We start from the raw sequence: 23,682 nt of genomic DNA, 5'->3' as shown, positions 1-23,682 counted from the left end.
TTTAAATTCTTTTTAAGCTACACAGAAAAAATTAATAGGTTAACAGACCCAAAGCATGGGGTCTTCCTTATGATTCAGTGTGCTAAGCACACCTTCTCGCACCTTCCAGCTCCCAGCGTACCAATCGCTTCCTAAGCCTCCACTTTCTTCTCCTGCTAGCAGAAGGGCCTGCAGTTACTAGCTTAAGTTGATCAGATTCCATTTGGGCAAAAATTACTAGGCCCCTAAATTTTCATCAGGATTATAAAAATATGAGCTCAAATGCTTATGTTGTCCAAAATAGAAACATTCTCCTTCTGAATAATCAGAGATAGTGCACTAAAGTCATTAGCTCCATACCTGATGCTCATTTCTATGGGAAGTTAATTCTCTTCTTTATGAAAAGCTCACTATAAATAAATGCAATGTTAACCTACATTACAATCACACTTCAAAATATAAAGGCAGACAAAAAAATAGTTTACTACCACACTAAAATTTCTCACTGTAAAAATAATACATTGGGAAAAGTCTAAACTACTAGGACTTCACGTTTGAATTTTATAATCTACCTTAGGTTGCTAAAGAGTGGGTATTCAAAGTTACCAGTGGGAAATGCAATCTTTCTCAAATAATTTAGAAAAATGGCTTTTTTAATATAGAAAGGGTGCACATTGTCTCATTTATAAATTTCAGTTATATTCCCACTCACTCTGGAAATATTTACCTGTTCTATAAACAATCAAGACGATGTACATAAGATATATATTGTTCCTATAACTTGCAACACACAGAAAAATACCTACAAAAATGGATATACTTATCCATTTAGCTTTCCAATAAATTAGTGAGAAAATTTAGCTATTCCACATTTCTTCCTTAAAAAAGACTAAAGAGTTACGGGTCATTTGCTCCTATCTCTGTTAGTTTGATATATATTTTTAAAGTATTTGCCTGATTAAGTAGCTTAAGATAGAATTGAGTCTCACTTTTACATCACAGTATACATGGTGTCTCTTAACTCAGCAAAAGAAAGGCACAGTTAGCAAGCAATCAAAATCAGTACCTGAATCATTGCTGACGACCACACCAAAACAGTCGAGGGAAAAAAAGTACATTCAACACAGTGTACAAAAAAAAAAAAAAAAAAAAAAAAAAAAAAAAAAAAACACAGTGTACAGAACTTTAAAAAAAAAAGAAAGAAAGAAAGAAAGAAATTTTCGAGGCCAGCCTGGACTACAGAGTGAGTTCCATGACAGGCTCCAAAGCTACAGAGAAACCTTGTCTTGAAAAACAAAACAAAACAAAACAAAAGAAGAAGGAGAGAGAGAGAGAGCGAGAGAGAGAGAGAGAGAGAGAGAGAGAGAGAGAGAGAGAGAGAGAGATTGATTCACAAAACAAAATTTCCCGAAAACTTGGTCCATTAAAAATGCCTCCCATGATCAAGGTCATGGATAACAGGAAAGGGGATGGCAGTGTAAAGAGGCAGTGAACCAGTATGTGGTAGCGTATGGATTCTGTAATTATCAATTCAACTAGGAAATGGCTCCCATAGGAAATAAACGTTAAACCTGTTTGTTAATAACAACATGCCTGCATTAATTCCAAAAATGCGGGAACAACTGCATATTGTTATTGATTTTTCAATACACTCCACAGTTCTTAGGTAAATAATTATATATATATAATATATACTAGATACACACTTGCACACTGCATACCTTGATATATATTATATATAACTACAATTTGTAACAGCACAGAACTCTCCGAACATTTTGTGAACATTCTAAATGGGCACATCACTCCTCAGTACTGAAAGAGCTCAGCCCACCTAAAACATCTGGAGTGCAACGATAAAATGCACTGGCTGCAGAACTTACTTATTTAAGTTAAATTCTTGCAAAAACCTCTAATCCGAGTTTTACCTGGAGAATAGTTTTAACTATAACTGGTAGCCTCCTTTCTTATAATAAACAATATTTCCCCATCAAGAGATACCAGTAAAGGAAAATATGTAGGGAACCAAGAATGTGATGGAGAATCCAACCATCCCATAGGTAATATATCGATACGGCAGTTCCACTTCCATGTGCTGCCTCGCCTGGCGAATGTCATCACATGGAATACTGGAGAGTTTACAGGCTAAAGGAATGGTGATCTTCTTCATTATATCTCTCACGATCAGCACAGTTATCATTCCTATGACGACCCGTAATATGGCTTTTGCAAACAGAGTTACAGTAAGCGGGGGGCTGGCTAAAGGTAATGTGTGTAGAGGAGGGTCTAATAACAGACCCAGGTTATAAGTAGCATGAGAGCCACATGCAATTCCAGCACCACTTCCCAAAATCTCTGCTGTGTCTCCTCGGGATGTGCTCCAGGTGTCCAGAGTGAAAGAGAAGATGCCCAAAGCTAAGTGAAGCCCGATGATGATGAACGGAGCATATTTGTAAGTTTGGTTGAAGTTGTCAATCAGGTCCACAAGTGGGTAGAAGATAACTAAGATTAAAAGGGTGTACAGGAACCCAGCAATAACATCCTAAAAAAGATAACAGTACATTAGTATAAATGCTATTTTGGTGTTTAACTAAGATTAAAAGGGTATACAGGAACCCAGCAATAACATCCTAAAAAAGATAGCAGTATATTAGTATAATGCTATTTTGGTGTTTAACTTTAAAATAAACCTTACAAACCGACCACAGGATAGTACTGGTCCTTGGGCTGGGATGTAGCCCAGTGGGAAGAGTGCCTAGCTCCGCAAAAATCAGGCATAGTAGTGCATACCCATAACCCTAGCACTAGGAACGTAGATGCAGGAGATCAGAGGTTCAAAGGTTACACGAAACCCTGTCTAAATATAAATAGATAGATAATAAATAGTTTAAAAATACTGCACTAAAATTGTTTAAATGATAAAAAGGGTTATATTTGTTTGTTTGTTTTTTAAGACAGGGTTTCTCTGTGTAGCCCAGGCTGTCCTGGAACTTAGCCTATACACTAGGCTGGCCTCAAACTCTGAGATATGCTGCCTGCCTCCCGGGTGTTGGGATTAAAGACATGCACCCAGCATGGTCAATGAAAAAGACTTATTAATAAAAGATGTTTTTTTCCTAGTTCTATTCTTCCATTAACTACATGTACAATGTATGTACATTCACAGTCAGACTCTGAACAATATGTTTGCTACTGTGATTTTCCATGCAGAAGAAAGACTTTATTACTCAAAGAAATGATATTGTGTGCTGTCATGAAGCTTATGTTTTGGGGGAAAAGACTGAAATAGCAATATTGGTAAGAAAACATAAATATTACAGTTTTAGATGGTTATAAGTGATGCTAAGCCTAGAATCAAAGTCTTCTGTCTTCTAATGGTTTTTGTGTGTGTGTTTTTATTTTTTTAAAACAGAATTGGAGACTAGTTTAGGTTACATAGAGAATTCTAGGCCACCCAGAACACCACAGCAAGACTCTGTATCAAAACAAACAAACAAACGGCTGGAGAGATGGCTCCGTGGTCAAGAGCACTTACAGCTCTTTCAGAAAACCCAGGTTTAGTTCCTAGCATCACCCACACACAAATAAACCTTTACAAAAAACATGTTTTAGGAAATTGAAATTTGAAAGCTATGTCTGGTAATGATTGAAAAAATAGATATACTAACCTGTACTTTTTTGAGAACTAGGAAAAACAGAAAAGTGCATATACTTTTAAAAGTACAAAATACTTTAAAGCAAAGTATTTGCAGCCAAGCAGTGGTGGCACACGTATTTAATCCCAGCAGTCGGGAGGCAGAGGCAGGCAGATCTTGTGAGTTTGAGGTCAGCCTGGTCTACAGAGCTACTTCCAGGACTGGCTCCAGAGCTACTGAGAAACCCTGTTTTGAAAAACCAAAAAAGTATTTGCTCTTTGACTCATACTGATAACAAAGTATGCCAGATGCTGAATGAAATATTTCTTATAAATTATTAGAGCATATTATGAGTGCCCTTAATGCTAATGAAGACAGCAGCTTAGTGTTGTCTGAGTATCTGGGAGCAGTCTGTGGGAGACACTCTACCTATGGTCCATACTAGTTTCATAGTCAACCGTGAAGACACCAACTGTTATACAAAATAATTCAAAATACATGGAAATATTTTAAACATTGAAAGATATGAAAAGTACAAATTGAAGGAATATTATCAGATTCACAATGTTATAAAACTGGGCCAGGCACAGGAGACATGTCTATAATTCCAGCAGGCAGAGGCAGGAGCCTCATGGGTCAAAACCAACTTAAGCTACATGGAACCTTGTCTCATAAACAAAATATCGGGCTGGAGAGATGGCTCAGCAGTTAAGAGCACTGACTGCTCTTATGGAGGTCCTGAGTTCAATTCCAAGCACCCACATGGTGGCTCACAACCGTCTGTAGTGAGATCTGGTGCCCCCTTCTGACCTGCAGGCATACATGCAGACAGAACACAGTATACATAATAAATAAATCTTTAAAAAGATCAACTGCTAGCCGGGCGGTGGTGGCGCACACCTTTAATCCCAGCACTTGGGAGACAGAGGCAGGCGGATCTCTGTGAGTTCGAGACCAGCCTGGTCTACAAGAGCGAGTTCCAGGACAGGCTCCAAAACCACAGAGAAACCCTGTCTCAAAAAAACAAAACAAACAAACAAACAAACAAACAAAAAAAAAAAGATCAACTGCTGAAACACAAATAAGCAAGTATCATTGCCTGGTAATGACAGTTATAGTACTGCATGAAATTATTATTTGCAATACTTGAAAGTTGTGCCTAATGTATTCTTGAGAAGGAAAAATGCCAGCCATGGCGGTATATGCCTTCAGTGCCTTTACCCACTGGGCCATCTTGCTGGCCCCTGAAGCTATTCCTATTTATATGTATGTATGTGTGTGTTTGTATGAGTCCATGTGCCGCATGCATGCAGGAGCCCTTGGAGATCATTAGAGGGTAAAGGATCGTGTGGAACTGGAGTTACAGGCAGTTGTGGGTGGATATGCGGGTGCTGGGATTGAATAACAGCCCTCTGCAAGTGCCTGCACCCAGAGTCATCGACCCAGCTCACCTTCACCCTTGAGCTATTTTCTCTCTCTCTCTCTCTCTCTCTCTCTCTCTCTCTCTCTCTCTCTCTCTCTCTCTCTCTCTCTCTCTCTGGTTTTTCTAGACAAGGTTCCTCTGTACAACAGTCCTGGCTGTCCTGGAACTTACTCTATAGACCAGGCTGGCTGCAAACACACAGAGATCCACCTGCCTCTGTCTCCCAAGTACTGGGATTAAAGTTGTGCATCACTACCCCCTGGCATCCCTGAAACTATTTTGAATAAGACAAATTATATATTCTTTGGGGGCAAACTGATCATTGAACAATTAAACAGTTAGGGTTGCCTGGCACAGTAGTACAGGAAAACAATTCCAACTGCTTGGGAAGACTAAGGAAGCTAAGGCAGAACTGACTGTTCAAGGCCAGTTCAAGAAGAAGTTCAAGGTCAGCCTGGGCAACCTGTCTGACAGCTGTCTCAAAAAGTCTTGGCATGTAGCTACTAGCCTGGTTACATGTGAAGTCCTTAGGTTTAATCCTTGTTACTGAAATAAATAAAAACAAAATAAAGTAAAATCAAAATTCACGAATTGAGAAGTGGAGATGGCTTAGTGGTCAAGAGAATGTACTGTTCTTGCAGAGGGCCCAGGTTCAGTTCCTAGCCCTTGGGTGGCTCATAACTGCCTGCAACTCCAGCTCCAGGGATCTCTGGTCTCTGCAGGCTCTTGCAGTCATATGCACACACATACCCTTCCCACATAATTAAAGAATAAAATAAATCTTAAAAGAACTGATGGCCACATTGTTTTAACTCCAGATGATTCAAGAGTAGAAGAGTAGATGTAATCTGTATATAAAGAGTAAACTGAACTCGGCAGAAATACTGCATCAGTCACTAAACTTTTTTTTTTTTGAGATAGAGTCTTCTCATACAGCCCTGGTTGACTTTTAATTCACAATGGAGACCCAGGAATGGCCTCAAACTCAGAGATCTTCCTATCTCTTCCTCTTGAGCTCTAGGATTAAAGATGTATTATGCATGGCTATATTTTCATTTTGTAAAGAACAGTAGTTTTGAGATCATATATTCAATAATAAGATTCTTATTTCTCTTGGAATGATACTGAATTTAAAAATGAAAGCACATTTTCTCTAAGAAATATACACAAAGAAATCCTGTCCTTTTTTTTTTTTTTTTTTGGTTTTTTGAGACAGGGTTTCTCTATAGCTTTGGAGCCTGTCCTGGCATTAGCTCTTGTAGACCAGGCTGGCCTAGAACTCATGGAGATCCACCTGCCTCTACTCCCGGCTAAGAAACCCTGTCTTAAAAAACAAAACAAAACAAAAAAACCAAAACAAACAAAAAAGTGTGGTCTGATTATAAACCAGGTAGAGTGGTGAGAATACCAACATTCCTACAGCCACGAAATAAACTAGTGAGATGTTCTACAGGTAGAACGTTGTCAGACGCAGTCCAACAATGGAGTCATGTGGGAATTCTGAGTGCTTGTGAGAAAACAAGAGTCTTGTGACCTCAGTTTCTTCAAAGCACTGAACTGTCCTTGGAATGTGTGTTTTTGCTCCTCCCAGGTGTAGCAGATGGGAGGGAGATTACTTCAGCTGTTGGTATTCATAAGCCTCCACGCTTGTCCCTGTGATTACAGACAGCTTGAATTTATGCAAGCATTACTCAAGTGACTTTTCCTAACCCTCTGATGCTCTCTCTGAATAAAGTTGGGATGCATGAGACTTTACTTTATCTCTTTTTCGCTTTTGTTTTTGTTTTCTTCAGATAGCCTTTCTCTGTGTAACAGCCCTGGCTGTCCTGGAATTCTCTTTGTAGATCAGGCTGGCCTGGAACTCAGAGGTCCCACCTGCCTTTGCTTTCCAAGTGCTGGGATTAAAGGCATGCACCACCGTACCCCACCCCAGGTAGTCTGCCTCATTTTTTAGGCCCAGCTCTCCAAGGCTCACAACACCAAGTAGAGCCCTAAAACAAAACATTATAAAAATAATAACAACAATAGCAACAAAATTCAATATAACCCATCAGAAAATTTAGGATTCCATAAATTAGTTCAGTTTTGCCATCTTTTTTGGTCCTCTGTTTACAAGCTAACATGCAATGAATCCTAGACTCTTATGGGATGCTGAGCGTGGAGAACAGACAGGCCACTGTAGGCTGGGTGACAGGGAGGCAGAAGCAATCCCAGTGAGAAGATGCAGCTGAGCACTTTGAGGAGAAGGGAAAGGTAAGAAGGCTATGGGAACCAGCTTCAGGCTGCAGAACATGAGACAGCAAACCAGGCAAGAGAGAGGGAGAGGCATCCGACCAAGGTAGGCATTCCTGGAGCTTCTGAAGCACTCTCAGCATTGGAGGGTGAAGAGAACCACAGGGTCAAAATATTAGCACGCCACAGGTCATTATGGCGGTAGTCTTACAACATGAGGACTACTTACAAACTGTATTTTCTCATTCCGGCTTTGTGAGAAACGTTTTTCCCTGCCTATCTATCAAAAGTAGCTTGGTCATCAAGAGCCAATGTTCCACTAATCTCCCTCTCCTTGTAAAAATTTCCTGTAAATCTTATAATCTCCCACACCCAGTAAGATTCTTGTTTACACAAAGTCCCCCGCCCCCATTCCTGGAACTTGATGGCCTGAAGGGGCTGACCCTGTCACCCGTTTCCTTCTTTTTCTTTGAGTCAGTTTGAAGACTAGCCCATCCAGAAAAACAGATTGTGCCCAGCCAGTGGGGAAACCAGTCACCACCTGTGTCAGAATTAAACCCAAGTGAACGCAGCAGATGGTTTGAGTTCTGTGGCACCCTTTCTACAAAAAGAAATTGCCTTGCCAAGCTACTTTTGCTTTTGTGTTCCTTTGTAGGACAACAGATCATATAACCACGTGACTTAAGTTTGCAAAGTTTCTACCAGTGCCAGAAACAAAGAACTATTTAAGGACGACACCCTCTTTTCTTACCAGGATGGAATGCATTCCCATGTAGATTCTACTGAGGCAAACCAGAGAACTCCAGCAGGGAATGAGAATCAGCCCATACATAAGAGGGTACTAAAGGAGAGAGAGAGTGAAACTAAGTTAGATACAAACAAACAAACACATCACCTTGCTATAACACCCCATCAATAACTGTAGGCTTTCTACTCCCCTCTATCTTCCCAGTGCCTAACTAGGCCTGGCACACAACAGACGTTAACAAAATGCTTTTGCAAGGCTGACTTAGTCAATGACAGCTCCTGTTGCTCCATCCCTCTTTGTGGGAAGTGAAAAAGCAGTTCTGGTTGACTGTCCAGATCTGGTAGCTGCCCATGCTCCAGGAGAACAGTGGGAGACACAACAGCCAAGGTGCATGAGCTCTGAACACCGCCCGAATCCGGTCTACTAAGCACTCTGACTTCCTGGGGAGGAAGACCGGCACTCTCAGTCTCTCCCACCCAGAAGTGACTGCCATTAGCAATCCGCAGTGTGATGTTTTCCCTCCCACCGGAGGAAGAACACTTCATAATTAATTTTCTTTCTTTCTTTCTTTCTTTCTTTCTTTCTTTCTTTCTTTCTTTCTTTCTTTCTTTCTTTCTTTCTTTCTTTCTTTCTTTTTGTTTTTTCGAGACAGGGTTTCTCTGTGGTTTTGGAGCCTGTCCTGGAACTAGCTCTTGTAGACCAGGCTGGTCTCGAACTCACAGAGATCCGCCTGCCTCTGCCTCCCGAGTACTGGGATTAAAGGCGTGCGCCACCACCGCCTGGCCATAATTAATTTTCTACTTCTGCGCTCTCCATTAAATTTCAGATGGCAATCCCATTGAGACAAATTTTGGTGGGAACCAAGCATGGTGAAACATGCCTGTAATTTTAGCAGCAGGGAGGCAGAGGCAAAAGGATCACTTTGAGTTTGAGGCCAACCTGGTCTACATAGTGAGTTGCGGGTCAGCCAGGCTATAGTACAAGCAGGATGCTCTTGGAATTGGCGGCATCTGTGGGAAGAGCTGGCAGTGCACCCGAGGCTAGAGGGAAGGAAAACAGGATGATGGGGGGCACAGTTAACCTGGGCAGCGCATATTTGGGTGGGGTGTGCCTGATGATCTCAAATTCCTAAAATAAAACTGAAGACAATCAGTAGGTGTTGAAGTAAAATGCAAACAGGTTGAGTGCTCAAAAGGCTGAGGCAGGAGGATTGCTGAAGTCTGAAGTCAGCCCGGGCTACACAGTGAGATCCTGTCTTTAAACAGGGTGGGAGGGGGGAGGACAAAAGTACATCAGGAAGCACTTTACATCACTTCCAAGTGCACACTAATGGATGCCCAACAAATTTACCCTAAGTGATTTTTCTTATGGTGCTAGGGATGGACCCACAGCCTTGCCCAGGCCAGGGCATGTGCCACCACACCTCGCTCTCCCAGATGCACTTTCTGGCTCGTTGGTTTTGTTTTCTTGAGACAGGGTCGTATTTAGTCCAGGTTAGTCCAGGCCAGTCTCACTCACTCACTGTGTAGGGACTGATAACGAGTGCTGGGATTGGGGTGTCGGCTGCTAGCGCGGCTTAGGTACTTCTCGGCTTAGGTACTTCTCATCTCACAGCCCCACTAGCCTGTTCACTGCACGGCCTTGATAACACTTCCTTCACTTATTCTACAAAATGGTTTTATTCAGCCTGGCACACTTTCCTGACTACTTATCACACATGATCAGATCTGTCTGCTATACTGCAGCGCCTTCTGTGGGAGGGAGTGAAAAGAGCCAATAAAATGGCTTGCAATTAAAGCTATTTCAAAACCTGTCTCTAAAAATAATTCTTTTTTTTTGAGACACCAGGGATTGAACCAATGGCTGAGTGCCAGGGAGCTCTCTATCGATGAATTACACTCGACCCTTTTAAGTGCAATTTAATTTGTCCAGAATAATTGCAGTATGGGACAAAAACAGACAGCAAGAAAAAAAAATCAGTTTTGAATTTTAGTAAATACACAGTCTATCACACAACAGGGCAATGGTGGCTCATTAAGGACACATTTCTCTTGTTCTTGTATCCTGCTAATGAAACGAAAGCTGTAGTCTGTGGAAAGCATGTCAGTACGTGAGACCATACACAATATACACGCTCATATGCAGCGACTGAGCAACTCTAGGAGTCTACGCTACGGACAGAAATGTGGGTAAGGATTTACATCGCCAAACTGTCACGAGATGATTTACACCAGCCAATGCTGCGGAGTTGGTGGACACAGAGGGCTCATTATCTCTGTATGTGGAACAGCGTCTCCAGCACTCACTGGTTACGGACACAGGCTACTGCCTGCCATTTACCAAATGCATCCATTGCAAGTCTCAAATGTGAATGCGGAAAACCAACTTAAACCACATTGGAAGAGACAAAGGAGCCTCAGCAAAGCCACAGAGGATCCCAGAGAACCCTAGCTTGGAAGGCACACCAGCTGCGTACTGCACGGCCCAGGCAGGACTGTCTCCTCCTCCCAAGTAAACACTGCATTTTCTTTTTCTTCCTGACACAGGCTTCTGGGTTCTCCAGTCCATGTGGCAGAGGAGTGCTTCTGAATTTGTCTCTTCCTGGGTGCAGCGACCATCTTACACGTCCTTACCTGCCCAGGTGAGAGAGCTGGCCTGGAGAAGACGGGTCTGTCTACCTGACTGATATAAACAAGGGCTTTTTACAGGCAAGCAAGTTAGGCTGACTGTGTCTGTATCTTCAGCTGTGGGACCTTGGGGTAGCCACATAATACCCTTCCATCTCAGGCTCCTCCTATCTAAATGGAGGTAACTAATATTTAGCACAGTAATAAACCTCCAGTATAAAAACCATCTTTCAGGAATACAAAAAATTTCCCTTGGGAAGTCAGTGCAAGAGGTTTGTACAGTCAAAGCAAGTCTGGTCTTCTGAGTAAGTCAGCAAGAAAAAAATCTTAAAAAGGAAAGCCAACAACAACAAAAGGCCATAGGTACCTCAGTGGTAGAGCACTTGCCTAGCACATGTGAGGCCTGGTTCATTCTACAGTACTGTGTAGGAATTAAATGAAATAAAATTAAAGTTTTATGACATGCTTCGGCCACGGTTCTCCAGAGAAATAACTAGCCTACAGAGCATGTCTGCACATTATATCTAGAAAGAAATGTACACCGAGGAGCTAGTTCAAGCCACTGCGGAGGCTCACACACTCCAAACCCATGGGCTGGGGGTCTGAGGAACCGAGATGTGGCTCAAACCTGAAGGAATCTGGTAGCAAAATTCTCTCTTATAAGGGCAAGGCTGACTTCCTGAGTTCAAGACCTGGAATGCACAGGTGAAGAGAACTGACCCCCACACCAAGTTGTTCTGATTCCCACAGACACACATGAACAGACTAACACACACAAATGCACAGAACAATCAAACAAATATATGCTAAAAAGTTTTAGCTAGGTGTATTGGCACTTAGGAGACAAAGGCCATCGGATCTCTGTGAGTTCAAGGCCAGTTTGTTCTACATAGTGACTATCAAGACCGTCAAAGTATGTAGAAAGACCCTGCCTCAAAAAAGCATCACAATAATAAAATAATAATAATAATAATAATAATAATAATAATAAATAAGTCAGGCAGTGGTGGTGCATACCTTTAATCCTAGCACTCAAGAGGCAGAGGCAGGCAGATCTTTGTGTTTGAAGCCAGCCTCATCTATAGAGATCTATCCAGGATAGCCAGGGCTACACAGAGAAACAGTCTTTTTTTTTTTTTTTTTTTTTTTTTTTTTGGTTTTTTGAGACAGGGTTTCTCTGTGTAGCTTTGGAGCCTGTCCTATCCTGGAACTAGCTCTTGTAGATCAGGCTGGCCTCAAACTCATAGAGATCCACCTGCCTCCTTCCAAGTGCTGGGGATTAAAGGTGTGTGCCACCACTGCCCAGCGAGAAACACAGTCTTAAAAAACACGAACAACAACAATAAATACCCAAGCAGTGGTGGTACACACCTATGACCCCAGCATTTGGGAAGCAGAGGCAGGGGAATCTCTGTGAGTTGTAAAGGTCAAGGCCAGCCTGCACTCTGGTCTACAAGGTGAATGCCAGGCCAGCCTAGATTGTTTACACAGAGAAGCCCTATTAAAAGAAAAAAAACCACAATAAATAAAATAAGAATTTAAAGTCAGTCCTTTGCCAGCCCGACTGTAAAATGTAATCTGAAGCTTGGCATGTGATGCCCACCTTTAACCCTAGCTCTCAGAAAGCAGGTGGGTTTCTGTAAACCTGAGGTTAGCCTGGGCTACAAAGTGAGCCTTGTCAGAAAATATAACCAATAATAATAAAAAGTAACCTGCTTTAGTGAAAATTTACTGCAAATAAAAATGTTAATTTTACCTAAAAATATCTTTACAGAAACATTCAAATCACTGGTGAAAAATCCATATACAGTGGCGTAGCAAAAATGACACATGAAACTGAGCATCACACATAATATTAAACAAAAAGCAGTAAGCACGACATACAACACAATATTAATGATATTAAACACAGAACAATGAACTTGCTATACAATATGGTCCCAACCATTTCCACATCCAAGGAAACAGGCATGTCAGCAGTCAGCCATCTTTTCTTAGTCTTGCCAGCTTGTGAGTTTCAGTGCTGTGCTGAATGGACAAGCGCCATGGCTCCTTCAGAACACACGCTCTTACTTTCAATCCTGGCTTTGTCTGTGGTATATTCTCGCAACGGTCGGTCTCATCCAACTGTGCTGTGCACACCCACAGGGTGGCCCTAGGGGCACGCTCACACCACTCCTCTGACCATCAATGTGAGTGTGGTGTGGACGCTTGGCCCTGACTAGGTGGAGCTGGAGGCTGAAGACAGTCTCTGATCTGACAGAAGTTGTAAAGAACAGAGAGCTGGCTGAGGCAGCCATGTGCAAGCCCAGACACAGAAGAGCGAAGAAGAGCAGGAAGGAAGGTGTAGATGGGCTCGGAGGCAGTCTTGTTCTACAGCCGAGCCCCAACCCCTCAAGTGGCCCAGCAGCACTTCCTGGATCTTGGGTTCCACAAAATGCACCAGATATTCTACAGATCAATTTCCTCTTTTTTGCTGAGCCTATGCATTTGTCATGGGAACCCTGCATAGACACGCACGCACATACCTAGTTACATACACCGCAATACTTTTCTTCCTTTCTTTCTTGAGAAAGGGACTCCCTTATCCAGCCCTGGTTGGCCTGGAACTAGCTATATAGCTTTGGCTGGCCTCAAAGTCAGAGATCAGCTTGTTTCTACCTTCCAAGTGCTAGGATTAAAGAAGTGTTCCACCATGCCTAACTCACCTTAGATATTTCTAAGATGTTTTTTAAAAGAGACTTTACTTATTTTATATGTGAGAGAAGAATTTGTCTGTGTCGGGGCAAGTGCATTACAGGGAGCAGAAGACGGTCATTATCCTCATGGCTCTCTGCCTATTCTTTGAGGCAGGGTCTCTCATTTTTCTCAGCTAAGGTGGAAGCCAGCAAGCCTTGCCAATCCTGTCTCTGCTTCCACCAGGAATTGGGGGTTACAGGTATGATCAGGATGTGAGTGCTAGGATCCAAGCTGTGGTCTTTGTGTTTATACAGCAAGTGCTCTTAGACACTGAGCCACCTCTGCAACCCCTAAGATATCTCCTTATCTCTCAGATGGCCACTTAGATTCTTCTTTTCTTTATCTAGTCTTTAAATGTTGATGTGTGTGTGTCTCTCTGCATGTATGTGTGCATGTGCCTCTGCCTGTGGAGGCCCAGAAGACAACCTCGGATGTTGTTTTTCAGAAGAACCATCTACGTTTTCTTGAGATGCGGCTCTCAGTGGCCTGTCACTCACCAAGGTGCTACAGGCTGGCCAGGGAGTTCCAGAGATCTACTTGCCTGTCTTCTCAGTGTTGAGATTATTGCTTATGTCATCATGTCCGAGAGGGTGTTTATTTTTTAAGATTTATTTTTTAATTATATGTCTGCCTGAGCCAGAAGAGGGCGTTAGATCCCCTGGAGCTGGAGTTACAGGTGGTTGTGAATTACCCATTGGAGGATCTGGGAAATGTTGGGTCCTTTGCAAGAGCAGTAAGCATGAGCTCTTGACTAGGGGGCCATTTTTTCCAGCCCTTGCACCCAGATTTGACACATTCTTTATGGAGTCCTTAAATACTGGTTATCTTAAGAGGTATTTTGCGGGACTCTGCATTCTCATTGTGTGTCGTCTTTCAGGACAATATTCCAGTTTTAAAGATATCAAAGGTACCAGCTCCTTGGTGAGCCCACGTTTTCAATACAAACAAGATACTTCTGTTGTTTGTTGTTGTGGGCCTATGTATTTATTTATTTTGCCTATTCACAAATTATACTTCTCAGATAGGAAATCTGGGCAATTCGTCAAATCTTGTCAATTCTATCTTTAAAATCTATCAGATTCAAAGCCAGTTATTGCTACACAGTGAGACCTTATCTCAGAAGCAAATTTATTAGATTCAAGATAGTCCAGTGGTCAAAGTCTATCATTTATACTTCATAGACCACACAGTCCATTTTGTTACAACTATTGAATTTGTTTGTTTGTTTGTTTTTTGTTTTTTCGAGACAGGGTTTCTCTGTAGCTTTGGAGCCTGTCCTGGAACTAGCTCTTGTAGACCAGGCTGGCCTCGAACTCCCAGAGATCCGCCTGCCTCTGCCTTCCGAGTGCTGGGATTAAAGGCGTGCGCCACCACCGCCTGGCTCAACTATTGAATTTTTATATCAAGAAGCAACCACAAGTAAGAACAACAACAACAAAAAACTCCCACAACAACAATGGATGTGACCAGTTCATACAAGTTTTAGCTACAGACAAGAAAAATTTGAGATTCATACAATTTTCATGGCATAAAATATTCTTTTGGTCCCTTAATTCTTTAAACACATAAAAATCCATTCATATTTCACAGGCTATATAAAAAAAAAAAACAGACAGCAGAACTGGGTACAGCAGAAAGTTCATGCTTAGCACTTGGGGCCCTGGGCTCAATCTTCAATACCACTCAAAGCCACAATGAAACAGAACAAAGGCAGCAGGCCACTGTTTGCTGGGGAGGACAGACAATACAGCCCATCACCTCTCCCTCGAGCTGGTGAAACAGCTTTCTCTGAGAGCTGCTTTCCCTGTCTCCAGTGATCTAACTTTCCCAGGGCTAGAGACAGAAGACTCTTCCCAAAATACCAATATACTCCTCTTGGTCTAACAACCATATTTGTTTTCTCACATTCATACACACTGTAGAGAAATTAGGACAAATAAGCCTGGCGGTGGTGGCGCACGCCTTTAATCCCAGCACTCGGGAGGCAGAAGCAGGTGGATCTCTGTGAGTTTGAGGCCAGCCTGGTCTATAGAGCGAGTTCCAGGACAGACTCCAAAGCTACAGAGAAACCCTGTCTCGAAAAACCAAAGGGAAAAATGAAAAGAAAAGAAATTATGACAAACTGAAAAGTTTTATTTGTTGAATCAAGCATTTTCTTGAATAAAGCTCTTTCTTCAACAGGAGAATAAATATATATAATTGTAATGAAAGAAAAACACTCTCAGTTGATATGATTTTCTCTGTAATGAACACATGAGAATCTCTGTACAAATCATTAAATTAATGGAAAGATCAACAAGGATATCATAGGTGAGACTAATGCACAATATAATACAGTGCATTTTTGTTTCATTCATGATAGTAACAAAAATGTGAAGTAACTAGAAATAAACCTCAGTGTTTATATGAAGAAAACTATGAAGTTTCCTTGGGAACTATTAAAGAAAACAAATGATTCTATTTGCCTTATTTGTAGCTCAGAAGATTCACTATTGTAAGGCTATCATATTAATACACTTCAACTTAATTTACAAGCCCAATGCAACTTCAAAAAAGTTCAAAGGTTTCTGTGGCAATTCAAGAGTTGACTTTAAAATATACACTGAAACTGTACAATAAGAGAACTTCTGGAGGCATCACAATCCCTAACTTCAAACTCTACTACAGAGCTACAGTACTGAAAACAGTCTGGTATTGGCATAAGAACAGACAGGAGGACCAATGGAACAGAATAGAAGACCTGGATATCAATACATACATCTTCGAACACCTGATCTTTGATAAAGAAGCAAAAAATATCAAATGGAAAAAAGAAAGCATATTTAACAAGTGGTGCTGGCATAACTGTATATCAACATGTAGAAGAATGAAAATAGACCCATATCTGTCACCATGCACAAAACTCAAGTCCAGATGGATCAAAGACCTCAACATAAAGCCAGCCACATTGAACCTTATAGAAGAGAAAGTGGGAAGTACACTTGAACGCACTGGCACAGGGAACCACTTCCTAAATATGAAAGACATTAAGGAAGTTTTGCTATTACACAACAACAACCAGGACAATGCTTTAGAAGACCTCATGGCCTGGGTTGGTGCCAGCTGAGACCAGGCCCTGCCATGGCCCTGCCACAGCACCACCATCCCCCCAGGAGGCCCTGCACAGCTCACTCGTGGGCAAGAAGGGACATGCTTACAGATTTTCTTTGGGGATTAGGCCAGATGTGGAGATGACATTTGCTAGTCTCTGTGAGCCCAGGCCCGAGCTGGGGGAAAGTAGGAAGACTTGGGCATACAAATGCCCTGCTGGCTCCTTCAATATTAAACATATCTGTATTTTGAGAAGTGTCCTTCCCACATTGGCCTGTCAAAAAGAACACTTGGATCTTTCTGGGGTCTCTTATTTCCTCAGCCAAAACCTGGCCTGGCTCCCAAGAGGAGTGGGAAGAAGAGGAGGGGCATACTGCTGTTTGGGGGCTAGATGCTTTCCTCTCTGCCACACCACAGGCAGACTGAACTCCAACTCGAGTCGAATACAAGCGAGAGGTTCTTCCAGGGGCCGCCTTCCCCAGCAGTCCTTAGTGTTACACTGGTTCTGGAATGTCTCTGTGGTACAAAAGATGCACTTTTCCTCATGGGACAAAGTCTTCTGCTAGGCAGTCCCATGTGTCCCTGTCCAGACTGTTTCTTGTGGATTAGACACAATCCTCTACTGCCCAGGGCATTGGAGCCCTGTGCTAGGAAGCTGTGGGCAGTTTGAGTAATCACTGACCTTTCTCAGCTCACTGAGAAAACAGGCCACGACTAGTCACTCAGCACTAACCCCACTTCTTAAACAGCCTCCTCCAGCCCTGCTTTAGGATGACACAATGAGTAACACCTAGGCATAGAAACCACTCTTGGGTTTGTTTGTATTATGTTCTACACCATTAAAGATAATCAAAGCACTTGGGTGGCTAATAAGATTATAGTATAAAGTGACCTCCTTTATACTGAGTTCTAGGCTAGCCAATCTATACAATCAATCAATCAATCAGTGAACAAACAAATCTGAATGGCCTCCAAATGATGGAAGAATAAGTAAAGGCAATACATGCATCGAATGAAACACAATAAAAATATACACGCTATAATAGAAACTTTATAAAGTTCCTGGGGAGGTGAAGTGTAAAACATGTGTACTCATGTATGAAGCTGTTAAAAGAATCTTAAAAATGCTAACTGGAAAAAAAAAAAGCCAGCCACAACAGGCCACATGGTGCATGTTTCCACTAGTATGAAATGCTCACACTAGGCAAATCTACATACGTATAGTGGGATGGAGGTGGCCTAGAGCTGTGTTTGAGACTAGATGATATCTGTCACCCTGTGCAGCTGCAATTTCAAAGCCTGCATGATATCCAAATGTTGAATTAAATACAGTAGGCTGTGTATAATCCCTGCACTAGGGAGACGGAGACAGAGACAGGCAGAGCTCTATGAGTTTGAGGCCAGCCTTATCTACATAGTGAGTTCCAGGCCAGTCAGTGAGACCCTGCCTAAAAAACACACGCTAGGATAGAAACTTAGCCTGATGTTTCAAATGGCCTTGAAATGTTAGAATATTGATAGCTACACCCCATAAACAATTCAGCAGCACTATTTTCAGACTTCCTGTGAGCATGTGTCCTGAATAACTGAAGATAAAAACACAATTATTCTCTCTCTCTCTAATGGCAATATTAGCAGCAAAAGTACTTAGGGAGGAGGCGACAGAAAGTTCCCGGAGCACTAGGACAAACAGTGGCGCGCGCACACACACACACACACACACAGGCAGAGTAAACAGTCTGGCAAACACTGACAATCTCCCATTCTGGACTATTTACATCAGATGGGAACTTTTAGATTTTTTTTCACCCCAACAGGCAGCATTGCTTTGCAATCTAAATGTAACTGCCTATCACCCGGGGTTACATAGGAAAGAACTTTCTATGTTAGTATTCCTCCCAATTCTGTCATTCTCCCTGGTGCATGCTTGCTTTCTGTTACTATAAAAGACGTGCACTGCACGGTAGAGGGGGTGGGGATTTCACAGGCAAGATTTACCCATACTGAAACTCAATGTGGGCTAAGTATAGTGGAGTTTAACAAGACAGTTGGCATTTCCCAATTTTGTGCATTGAAAGGTTAAAAGAGGAAATGAATTTCCTCAGATTCTCCAAAACTATGTACGTAATTCTTAAGAGACTGGTCCAAAAGACTAACAAACCACACAATTTAAGATAGATAAAGCAAGACCAGTATTCTAATACATTTTGCTTCTATGTGAAAGATAATAGATAATTAGATTTTAGATTCACGTATCATTTGCACACCCTAGGGAGCTCAAAATGGGGGAAGCCAAAGGAAGCAGGCAAAATAAAAATGACTACCATTAAAAAACTCCTTGCAAGTTCCTCCCGCTGCCTCCCTCCTGCGCCTTCAAACCGGTGCGCGGTTACTGTTACCACCACAGAAACTGTAGCAACTGACAACTGGTTCTCCAGATCAGAGAGCGAAGTGAAGTCGGTCTCCCAACAAATCGACAACCAATCCTTTAAAAATGAACTCACCTAGACTCTGCTCCCTTCCCTCTCGGCTTCTCTTTAACCCTCGAGCGTGACTGCTGGAACGTGCCTGTGTCAGAATTACACTACCGTTCCAAAAACACTGTCTAGCAAGAAAGTTAACGACTTCACATCGGAAACACCATGTTTCGCAGTGAGGCTGGGTCTTGGTTACCAAGTGTTTCATTTTAAGCAAAAAGTATCACCATTACACATGAGACGAACTAAGTTTAAAAACTCACACCAAGCTGAAGGAAACGCATGAGGACACGGAAAGTGTTTCCTGGGGTGGGGGGGTGTCTAAGAAACTATATTTAACTGTATTAATACAGTTTAGTGGTTAAATCCCAAGATTTCCTCCATCGCTTATTTTTCTAGAACTCTGACAGGGCCTGTTTGTGAGTACTGTGCGAACTCGTGGGTAGGGGTTTAGGACTGAAGAGCCAAATTAAAACAAGTGCAGAAAGCCAAGGGGCGTAGCGTACCTGCCAGCGGCCGTAGGTGAGCAGAACCATGGCGATGGGGATAGCGGTGCCGGACATGGCATGCGTGGAGGGCATGCTGTACTCTGAGTTGTAGAAGATTTCCAGCTTGACGACCGGCGGCGAGGCCGGCCGCGGCCAGCGGATGATGTCCTTGGTGCACTGGCCCAGGTACATGACCAGCACCCAGATAATCACGAGCCTCCGGCCCACGAACGGATCGAGGTTCCAGATCCAGAAGGGGAAGAAGAAGATGTAGAAGAGCTCGTTGCCCAGCTCGGTGCCTAAGCTGAACAGGTAGTAGAGCGGCCAGTTGCTCACCCTGACCAGCTCGCCCTCCTCGCCCGTCAGCGAGTTGCGGCGCAGCGAGCCCGCGCGGCGGGGCCCGGCCGGGCCCGGCTCAGCAGCCAGCCCGTTGCGTACGCCGTTGGGGGCGCCGCAGCAGTCGGGCTTGGCGGGGCCGGGGCTGCGCTCCGCGCCCGGCTGCTGTCCCCGTCGCCGAGGGTTCCCCGCGGCCCCGCGAACCTCGCTCTCCGCATCCTCGCCCTCCGCGGGGCTGCCGAGCGGCGTCTCCACCCCACACAGACGCTGGAAGCTCGCCACCCGCTGCGGCTCCTGCAGACGGACAGCCAGCAGAGCCAGCCGCTGCCCCAGGGACATGATCACGGGCCACTAGGGAATGGATCCGGACACGCGCTCCCCGCCCGTCACTGCCGCCACGGCCCCTAGCTCGACTCGCTCGAGGCTGCCGGCGACCGCGCCAACAGGCCGCAGCGGCCGCCGCGCGCGCCCTGCGCCCCGCGCGCCCCTCCCCTGGCGCGCTCCCCGCCCCGCGCGCTCACGGAGGCCCGCGCCGCGCGCAGCCCGGAGCTTCTCCCCTCCCGAAGCCACGCCTCCGGGTCTTCTGCCCGGGTTCTCCGCGGGCTGCCGGGAGGCCCACAGCGCGGTCCTAGGCAGGGCTGGTGACCCAGGAGCCGCAGGTTTTATTAGCCAGAAATCAACTGGGGCGTGATGGATGAGGTAAAGAACCGCCAGGCAACCGGAATCGTCCGACTCACATCATTAATTAGCAACTAATTTCAGAGTTGTCTCGGATGGTTGATGTCCGGAAAGCCACGTGCCAATTGACTAGTGGTGGCAAGATGAGAAAGAGGTAGATCTCCAGGACGGCCTGGACATGCGATAGCCCACACCGCTGTGGTCTGCAAGAGAAAAGCTTACAAAGTCAAACCAGGCTGTCACTCACCTCATATGTACCTTAAGTGAACTTAAGTGTAAAATTTCCTTAATAATGAAGTCTAACACCTACCAGGATTGCACAGAGCACATTATTTATGAGCGAATGCAGCATGTAAATTTCCGAGATAGGTTTTTCATTTTGTTTTTTTCCCCCCATTGGTTTTTCTTTCCTTTCTTCCTTCTTCCCTCCCTCCCTTCGTTCTTCCTCCCTCCCTTCGTTCTCCCTCCCTCCCTCCCTCCCTCCCTCCCTCCTTTCTTTTTCTTTTCTTCTCTTTTTTTTAAACCAGAGTATAGTCTAACCCAGATTGTCCGCAACCTTGCAGTGTAGTTAAGGCTCACACTGAACTCCTGATCCCCCGAGTGCCACCTCCCAAAAGCTCATATTACCAGCATGCGTCACCGTGCCAGGCTTGAATTTTGAATTGGCTAGGCTAATTTAGAACTTAGAATCTTAAATTTTCTGTCTTACAAATAACTCGACTTCTAGATGGAACCAATTTTATTAAAAGATTTCAAAGTTTTAATTCCAGGAAGTTATTTTAGGCACATCAAATGAATGCCTATAATTAAAGACTGAACTACTTCCAAGAAACAGGCTGAAAGATGTTCCATGCTGGTAAGTCATTAGAAATATTTTCATTTTCCAAAATGTGGGGAGGTGGTGCTACCCCCTTTTAATCCTAGCACTCAGGAGGCAGATACAGGCAGATCTCTTGATCTACAGAGTGAGTTTCAGGATAGACAGGGCTACACAGAGAAACCCTGTCTTGAAATAAACAAAACATTAACAAAACCAAAAAACTCTCTCTCTCTCTCTCTATATATATATATGTGTGTGTGTGTGTGTGTGTGTGTATGTAATATATATATATATATATTCATTTTCCAAGAAAGAATGTTCCACTGCCTTCTACTCCACTTGCTGCAGTCATAGAGAGAGGAAAGTCCTCATTTCCCTGGCCCTCAAATTGCTGGAAGTGTGGAGAGGTAAATTGGTGCACAACTGTAATCCCAGCACTTGGAAGTGGAGATTTGGAGTTGGAGACAAACTGGGGCTACATAACAAGATACTGTATCAAAATAAGTAAAAGTATTCACAGCCTCGAGAAGGAGACAAAGTATGAAAAGGGGTATACTGGGCCTGTAGAGCAGGGTACACAGTAACCTCTGTTTGCCCAGGGTGTTACTGACAAGGGTGTTATCTTGCAAGCAGGAGGCTTGAGTTCAGTCCCAACACACACACACACACACACACACACACACACACACACACAGAGAGACAGAGATAGAGACAGAGCAATGTAATTAGTTGATGTTTCTAAAGAACATAAACCATCATTATAAACTGTAGCATTTGGTGAAAATAATTTATAATAAGACACGCTGTCCTGGCCAGGAACTTGCTAGATTCTACTGGGTCTGCAGTAACAGGTGTTTGCTACAACTGGGTATTGTTTGTGTTGCAACAACCTCAGACTACCAAATTGTAGGGCTGCAGGATGGACCACTACGCACAGTGTGTGTGTGTGAGTGTGTGAGTGTGTGAGTGTGTGTGTGTGTGTGTGGTTTTTTGATATAGGGTCTTACTATGTAGCCTGGATGCCCTGGAATTTAGGTACGTAAATCCGGCTGAACTCAAACTTCTAACTTCCTTCTGCCTCTGCCCCAGGAACATTATCTTTGATTTTTATATGCTTTGCACCTAAAACAACTATTATTGAATAATTGAATGACTATAAATGAATGCATAAACTTTTAAAAAGGCCATTTCTACAAGCTGGGTGTGGTTGTGCATGCCTATAAATCCCAGCACTTGGGAGGTGGAGGCAGGAGGATCCAAAGTGTTTTCCAAGAATAGAAAGTGGGGAAAGCAGTCATTTCAAAGTTCTTTTCTTGTAGAGGTGGAAAAAGACAGCTGGCCTTTAGAGGCACAGGCCTTTAGCAGGAAGTGCCTCTGGTTTGTTTTGTTTGTTGGAGCCTAGTGTAAGGGCCTTGTCTAAAACAAAGATCTTCTCTAGCTCTTATTCAACAACATACTTGTACATTCTTTTTCTGTGTCTCAAATATACTCCTAAATTCTGTCTGACTTTCTATCACAAATCCTACTCCTACCCTATTAGGAACAAGCACTTCTCATTGTTACTCTCCTGGCCTTGTGTCTTCCTCCTCCCTTCGAGCATTTGAACAAAGGAGACTTTTATAACGAGGTCTTGGATACATTATAAAAAGCTATGCTGTGTAGCTTCTGCTGGCTCAGAAAACACACACACACACACACACACACATACACACTTTCAGAAATCTAGGGAAATTTAAATGGAAACGGATGGGAAATGTCTGTGTGCTCCCTTTACTTTAGGAGATATTTAACGGGTTAAATCCACGTGGTTGATGACATGCCTCAGGGTAGACGGTGACTGCCTCCAAACCCGAGAACTGGAGTTTAATCCCAGGGCAGAGAGACCTGTTTTCTACAGGTTTCTTCTCTGCCCTCTAAACTATGTGCACTTATTAAATATACTAAAAAATTTTCATTGACAATCTGTAATTGTGATCTACAGAATGCTAGTAAGGCTTTGAAACAACCTGGAACTCATCAGAGGTGGGGGTGGGGGGAAGAGAGTGATCTCACTGCAAGACCTAAAAGTTCGGCTGAGGACTCATTCTTAATTTCTAGGCGTTGCAAATACTCTTGGCATCACACAAAGAATCACACAAACAAAAGGAAAGTCTGAGAGTCTGAGGCAGGAGGTTTAGGTTTTGGTTTGGTTTGGTTTTGGGGGCTTTTTTTGTTGTTTTGTTTGTTTGTTTTGATAAAATGTCTTCCTATGCAGTCTGGCTAACCTGGAACTCACTCCGTAGCTACCCTAAACTCAGAGATAACCTGCCTCTGCAGGTTATCTTGAGGGCTGGGATTAAAGGTTTGCTCGCGCAATCCTAGCCTCACTTGGTTTTTATTTTAGCGCAGATTGTGATGTTGGTTCCCCATT

General features: G+C 43.3%; 1 protein-coding gene across 1 annotated transcript; it reads right to left on the bottom strand.

Annotated features, from left to right (window-relative positions):
• Positions 1–1,160: 1,160 nt before the first annotated feature.
• Positions 1,161–20,241, bottom strand: Sgpp1 (sphingosine-1-phosphate phosphatase 1). The gene is made up of 3 exons (XM_057782093.1): positions 19,457–20,241; positions 8,021–8,110; positions 1,161–2,521 (listed from the first exon to the last, which is right to left on the bottom strand). Exons 1-3 carry the CDS (start codon positions 20,111–20,113, stop codon positions 1,970–1,972), a joined length of 1,299 nt encoding a protein of 432 aa, XP_057638076.1. The 5' UTR covers positions 20,114–20,241; the 3' UTR covers positions 1,161–1,969.
• Between the last annotated feature and the right edge of the window lie 3,441 nt (positions 20,242–23,682).

Source organism: Chionomys nivalis, chromosome 10 (genome assembly GCF_950005125.1).
Source record: "Chionomys nivalis chromosome 10, mChiNiv1.1, whole genome shotgun sequence".
NCBI lineage: Eukaryota > Metazoa > Chordata > Mammalia > Rodentia > Cricetidae > Chionomys > Chionomys nivalis.
Note: the sequence above shows the minus strand (reverse complement) of the source record. Positions and strands in the feature narration are given on the sequence as shown.

Coding starts and splice junctions, on each gene's coding strand:
- Sgpp1 (XM_057782093.1), bottom strand. CDS start 20,113: ATGTCCCTGGGGCAGCGGCTGGCTCTGCTGGCTGTCCGTCTGCAGGAG. Junction 8,111..19,456: donor TCACCTACGGCCGCTGGCAG/GTACGCTACGCC, acceptor TCTCTCCTTTAG/TACCCTCTTATGTATGGGCT. Junction 2,522..8,020: donor TGGGAATGCATTCCATCCTG/GTAAGAAAAGAG, acceptor TATCTTTTTTAG/GATGTTATTGCTGGGTTCCT.